General features: G+C 41.1%; 1 protein-coding gene across 4 annotated transcripts in view; it reads left to right on the top strand.

Moving 5' to 3' along the window:
* The window catches only part of THSD4 (thrombospondin type 1 domain containing 4), a 600466-nt gene extending 594356 nt beyond the window's left edge, over window positions 1-6110 (top strand). For all 4 annotated transcript variants that reach the window (XM_043493644.1, XM_038420562.2, XM_043493645.1 and 1 more), the window contains 2 exons: window positions 1908-2052; window positions 4432-6110. In XM_043493644.1, the coding sequence (XP_043349579.1) occupies window positions 1908-2052; window positions 4432-4574 (288 nt within the window). In that variant the 3' untranslated portion in view covers window positions 4575-6110. The remainder of the gene's footprint in view (window positions 1-1907; window positions 2053-4431) is intronic.
* The last annotated feature ends 310 nt before the right edge of the window (window positions 6111-6420 follow it).

Raw genomic sequence — 6420 nt, forward strand, 5'->3', positions numbered from 1 at the left:
CCCGCTCCCATTCCACCTCTTCCCCCAGCGACCTTGCACTCACCAGCAAAGATGGGAAGTGGAGCAACCCGGCCCCAGCCCGCTCCATTCTGCCAGCTCCCAGCCGCGGCATGCCACTTCCCACTGCCAGTGAGTGTGGGGAGGTTAGGGAAAGGATGCTCCCTACTCACTGGCAGCATGTTGCTGGTCAGGGGGTTAGGGATAGGTTCTCCCACCCCCCCCCCCCCCCCGGACTCACTGGCGGCGGGAAGCAGAGCCCTGCAGCTGGGAGTTGGTGGAGTAGAGCTGGCTGGCGCTGGGCTGCTCTGCTTCCCGCCAGCAGTGAGTCCGGGGGGAGGGGGGACCTTTCCCTAACCCCACCCCCCTGAGCAACATGTCTGGGGCTGGGACAAGGGAAGCGGAGCAGGCTGGGCCACATCACTCAGCTTCCAGCCGCCAGCGAGTGCTGGGGCGTCCTTTCCCCAACCTTCCCACACTCATCGGTGGCGGGAAGCAGAGCATCACGGCTGGGAGCTGGTGGAATAGAGCTGGCTGGAGCCAGGTTGCTCCACTTCCCACCACTGCCAGTGAGTGCGGGGGTGGGATCCTTTCCCCCAAGCCCCCTTTCCCAAATGACATGGCTGGGGCCAGGGCAAGGGAAGTGGAGTGGGCTGCTCCCAGCACCCCGCTAATCCCCCGAGCCACTTTGGGCCTGTGGGGCCCCCAAAAGTGCCCCCCACAGCTCCTACCTCCCCGACCCTAGGCAGGGAGGCCTAGGGCCCCACATGCCCCCCCCCCACCATGGGAGGGCTGCATAGGGCACCTAAATGGCTAGGGATGGCCCTGATTTGGGAACCCTGAAAAGTTTATTGCATCACTGCCACCATTTGGAATTACAAACTGTGACTCACCTATACATATATTTATCTCAGTAATTCTTGCTTCCTTTTCTTAGCTAATAAACGTTTAGTTAGTTGACTATAGAATTGGCTACCAGTGTATTGTCTTTAGTGTAAGATCTAGAGTACCATTTGATCTGGGGTAAGTGACTGATCTCTTGGGACTGGGAGCAACCTGATGTGGTGTGATTTTTGGTTTAAGTGACCTTTTATCGCAAAGTCCAGTTTGTCTGGGTGGCAAGATAGACTAGAGTGTCTAAGGGGACTGTCTGTGACTCCATGGTAAGACTGGTATAGTGATCCAGGAGTTCACATTTGTCACTGGCTTGGTGAAATCTAAATATAAAACACACCATCAGTTTGGGGTGTCTTCCCTGTTGTCTGACAATCTGCCCTGAGGTAGGCACTCACAGTCGTGAACCACTCCAGACAATGTGACACCCACTGTCTGTTCAATAGTCTCTTTGAGATTGATTTGGTATAGTGTACACGCCAATCCCTGAGCAGAAGCAATGACCCTTTCTCATCAGACAGGAAAATAGCATTCCCATTGTTATCACACTGACTGTTATGAAAGAGCTGCAGCTGGGGTTGTTGTTTTTCACTCCATCATGTTGGAACCTCCCCCCCCACCCCACCCCACCCCACTACAAATTGTTCCTTTAATTCCTCTCACATCTATAACAATCTTTCTGGCTTCCTGTCATCCAGCTAACAGGATGGTTGATAAAATGTACCCCAGAAGGGGGTACTATGAGAGTATTTCAATTGATTGATTCAAGTGATTTCTCTTACAGAGAGCCTTGTCTTGCTCATTTGTCCTGGGGATCATGAGGACGGGATTTTTCTTGAGCCCTAACAGGAAATGACTCCTGTAACTTTCTAGTCAGCATTTTAAGGCTCCCAATCCTATTGAATTCAGTGGAAAGAAGTCTAGAGGCTTTGAATAAGGCTATACGCCCCCTTTCTCTGTGAGGGTTTCCTAGTACAAATTATCACCTTCCTGAATTTTAACTCATTTGATTTCAGTGTTCCAAATCCTGTGAAGGAGGATTCCGGGTTCGAGAAGTACGATGTCTGTCAGATGATCTGACACCCAGTAACCAATGTGATCCACAGCTTAAACCAGAAGAAAAAGAATCTTGTAACACTCAGGATTGTATACCAGAAATAGGTAAGGAGACAGGAAAACTCAACTGTTTTGATTGTGGAACTCCATCTAGTGGAGAAAATATTTAACAATCCTGTATAGGCTCTCTGGGTTCAGCGTTTATTTTCTGTTCTGATTTTAGGAGTTCATTTTTAAACAAAACAAGGCTCTCTTTTTATAAAGGTACAGTAGGTTCTCATAGACTTTAAGGCCAGAAAGGACCATCATGATCATCTAGTCTGACCTAGTCACATTGCAAACCATAGAACCTCACCCACCCACTCCTGTAATATCCATAACCTCTGGCTGAGTTATTGAAGTCCTCAAATCATGATTTAAAGACTTGAAGTTACAGAGAATCTGCCATTTACTCCAGTTCAAACCAGCAAGTGACCCATGCCCCATGATATAGAGAAAGGTGAAAAACTCCTAGGGTCTTTGCCAATCTGACCATGGGGAAAATTCCTTCTTGACCCCAAATATGGTGATCAATTAGACCCTGAGCATGTGGCAAGACCCACCAGACAGACGTTGGGAAAGAATTCTTTGTAGTAACTCAGAGCCCTCTCCATCTAGTGTCCCATCACCGGCCATTGGAGATATTTTCTGCTAGCAGTCACAGATCAGCTACATGCCATTGTAGGCAGTCTCATCATAACATCCCCTTCCTAAACTTATCAAGCTCAGTCTGGAAGCCAGTTAGGTATTTTTGCCCCCACTGCTCCACCTGGAAGGCTGTTCCAGAACGTCACTCCTCTGAAACTTTTGTCTAATTTCAAGCCTAAACCTTGTTGATGGTCAGTTTATATCCATTTGTTCTTGTGTCGACATCAGTGCTTAACTTAAATAACTCCGCTCCCTCCCAATATTTATCCCTCTGATGTATTTAGAGAGAGCAATCATATCTCCTCTCAGCTGTCTTTTGCTTAGGCTAAACAAGCCAAGCTCTTTGAGTCTCCTGATTAAAATGTTTTCCTTGAACTCTATCAGAAATTGACTTCCCTTTGAAATCCCAGAGAGCATGAGAGATTTTTTGATCTGCTAAAGTGGCACATTTGGGTTAATTTTGGTGTGTATTTTATGGAACCTCGTATTTCGAATGTTTGATTTGGTGGGTTCTTACTGATTTAGCCCTAAAACCGGAAAATCTAATCATATACAATATTCTATGTCTTCTAATAGCTTGTATGAGAAACTATCCATACAAAAAAAAATTTCTTCAGTATGAACTTCCTGGTGCTGTTGCATACATTCATAGATTCCAAGGCCAGAAGAGACCATTATGAGCATCTAGTGTGACCTTTTTTATAATACGGGCCATAGAACTTCCCCAAAATAATTCCTAGATTTCACTTTTCTTCTTGATTTTTAAAACGTCAACCTAAGAGGTCAATGCAGAGTCAAATTTCTTTCATAAAATTTATTCACCAAAATGTAACACTTCAGCATTACTTTGATATTGTCAGGGATTTTTTCATAATTTTATGTAATAATTTTATTACTAATTATAATGACTAGAGAAGGGGTGAACGATTATTAAGAAGCAGTTTGAACTTCATTCTGTTCTGCATCAACTTTCAGGTCAAAGTTGTTCACAAATATAGATTTTGTAAAAATTAACTGTTTATGTAACGTAAGACTGATAGAAATGTTGTTGTTGTTGTTCTTCCTCCACATGGAAACAGTTTTATTTAAAAACAAATTAATTCTGACAAGTCTCATGATTTTATTGTGTGCCTTGTGTTATTTGGTCTTTTTCTTAAAATCCCTGCTCCTTGAGTTATGTGATTGTCAGAATCTCAGTTTTCATCAAAAAAGCAAGTTTCTAGCCCTCACGGTTTTTAAATGTGAATGGAGTGCATCCTAGTGGCTCAGAACCCAGAAGGCAAATATAAAGAACCCAACATTTATTATTTTTCAAAATCTCAATATTTATAAGCCAATCTTGTGATTGTAGGGGGCCTGATTCATGACTTTTCAGTGCTTGGGGGTTGGCAGTAATGTTAATATTCCCTGAAGCATTAGCCACCCAAACACTGCAGCATGGTATTTATTACCTGAGAATCTGAAAGTGAAAATGGCACAAACCTGACTATAAAAACAAGTGCTACTGTCTAGTCTATTTTCATTATTCAAGCCAAATTAAGTGTAAAAAGCAAACACAAACTGTTAAAAGTAAAGGAGATTTTATTAAAATGTGCACTTTTAAAAATTTTATTCAAGTAAAAAAAAGTTCTTGTAGTTTTAATAATTTAACTTACTTACATTGGTAGGCTATTTTAAAATATATGCTTTTTTCACCTGACAGTGCATCTTTAAAAATAAATTTGTGCTCTACCATAATCTGCTCTGATAACATAATCTTTCTGAATCATAAAGGTCTGTGCTTTTTTTTCCCCCCAGATGAAAATTGCAAAGACAAATACTACAACTGCAATGTGGTGGTGCAGGCCCGGCTCTGTGTCTATACCTATTACAAGACAGCTTGTTGTGCATCCTGCACAAGGGTGGCCAATAGACAATCAGGGTTTCTAGGACGCAGATAACAACTACTCCATCACTCATAACGTCCATGTTTAACTTTGATGTGGGAACATAAACAGTGTTACTGTTTGGACTACAACAGATTCTACCTTCTTAAAGAGACGGTTTCCATATTGCTGAGCACATCAAGATTATGGTTATGTCTCACACATAACATGCAGCATATAATAGGAGCTTTTTGGCTTTTTAAAATGTTCATTGTAAAACCGTGATTTTTAAAGCATTATTTTTTACTGATACTATTGTATACATCTGTTCATCAAATAATTGTTATTTAAGGGAAATACCACCCTCTTGTTATGAACTGAATGAAAGGAAAATCAGTCAAAATGCATTTACTGGAGATGTTTGACCAGTACAGATTCAGCAGCACCATTATTTGCTGAATACCAACCCTTCTTTGGTGCTTTGGTCTTAAATTAGTAGAAGGTATCAGTAGAACACGTACATGAGAAGTGTTATGTCATAAAAAAACCCAGCACCCTTAAGACCCATTTAAGCTCAATTTCCCAGCACCCTAATACATATGTTTAATTACCTCAACCCTTCATACTAAATTAGTGTCATGATTAATCTCTCTCTACTATACTTTCACTAACTTCCTGCCTTCAACAAAGCAGCAAATGTACACACACTTTGACTGCCTATAAGTGCCTTGTATCTAATTCATAAACTAGTGCACTAAAGTTATAGTCGATAAGTCTGTATGGATGTTGAAAGCAATCTATTACCCACCACAGTGCCCACAGTGACCTTAAGTCTTCTCTTTAACACATGAAGCTAACAGCTGAAGCTCAAATTCATGGGTGACGTTCCTCCACTGATCTAAATTGTCAGTTTACACCAACAGAAAATCTTCCACCATGATGTAGCGATCTCGCTGCATAATAATTTTTCATTATAGAATTGTTCAACAAGTAACAGGATCAATCCGAATGTGTATCAGATTCAATTAGGATTGCCATCAGTTTCTGAAGCTGCCACCAAAGGATTTGGCCTTCTGTCTCTAACATGTTTTCATAACCCTTTGGCATCAGCAGTCTGTGGTGCGTTTTTTATATATATATATATATACTAACTGCTTGTGCAGTAGTTTGGAAGTCTGTATTAAGAAAATCCTCACTCCTAGCTGTTGAAGGATTATTACAGTGTAATTTGTCTTGTTTTCATCCTGTGTTGTTCCTCAGTAAACTTACTCTAAAAGAATAGTATCTATTTACACCATGTCTTCCTGTTCCAGTCAAGAATGGTTACAGATTTGCACCTAGGTTAGATGATCTTCATTTTCTACACTTACTGTATTCAGTCCTGGGATTTGCTAGAGCTAAACAGAATGAGGCATTCAGTGCAGATAAAGGCATTCAGTGCAGATTAAAAGTATTAAACTACCTGAACATTTCACAGTTCATCCACTTTTATTGAGTCCTTTTAGATATTTCTGTGTAAGTAAAATAACTTGCTTATTGAATTACACATTGCAATGTGCTCTAAACCCTAGTGATGTCTTTAATCTTGAGTCCATTTTTAATGTGTCCACTGTCTGAATTCAAAAATGGTGCCAAAATAATCCTATTTATACCGATACATATTCCTGTTGAGCTTTATGCTAGTCCTATGTTGATTGTCTTTGAGCCCTGTTGTACCATCAATGATTGATCGGGAGTCCCTATTGTAATCAGTGGGAGTTCTCCTTTGTCCCTAAAATTTGATGTCACAATAATGATTCTTTGTGATTAGAAACCATTAAATGTCGTTAGAACTTTGATTACCCTCTAATTAATTTAATTAAACAATGGGAGACCTATATGAAATTGAAAGACTAATTATATAACTTTTTTTTGAGTTAAT

The sequence above is a fragment of the Dermochelys coriacea genome, chromosome 10 (genome assembly GCF_009764565.3).
Source record: "Dermochelys coriacea isolate rDerCor1 chromosome 10, rDerCor1.pri.v4, whole genome shotgun sequence".
NCBI lineage: Eukaryota > Metazoa > Chordata > Testudines > Dermochelyidae > Dermochelys > Dermochelys coriacea.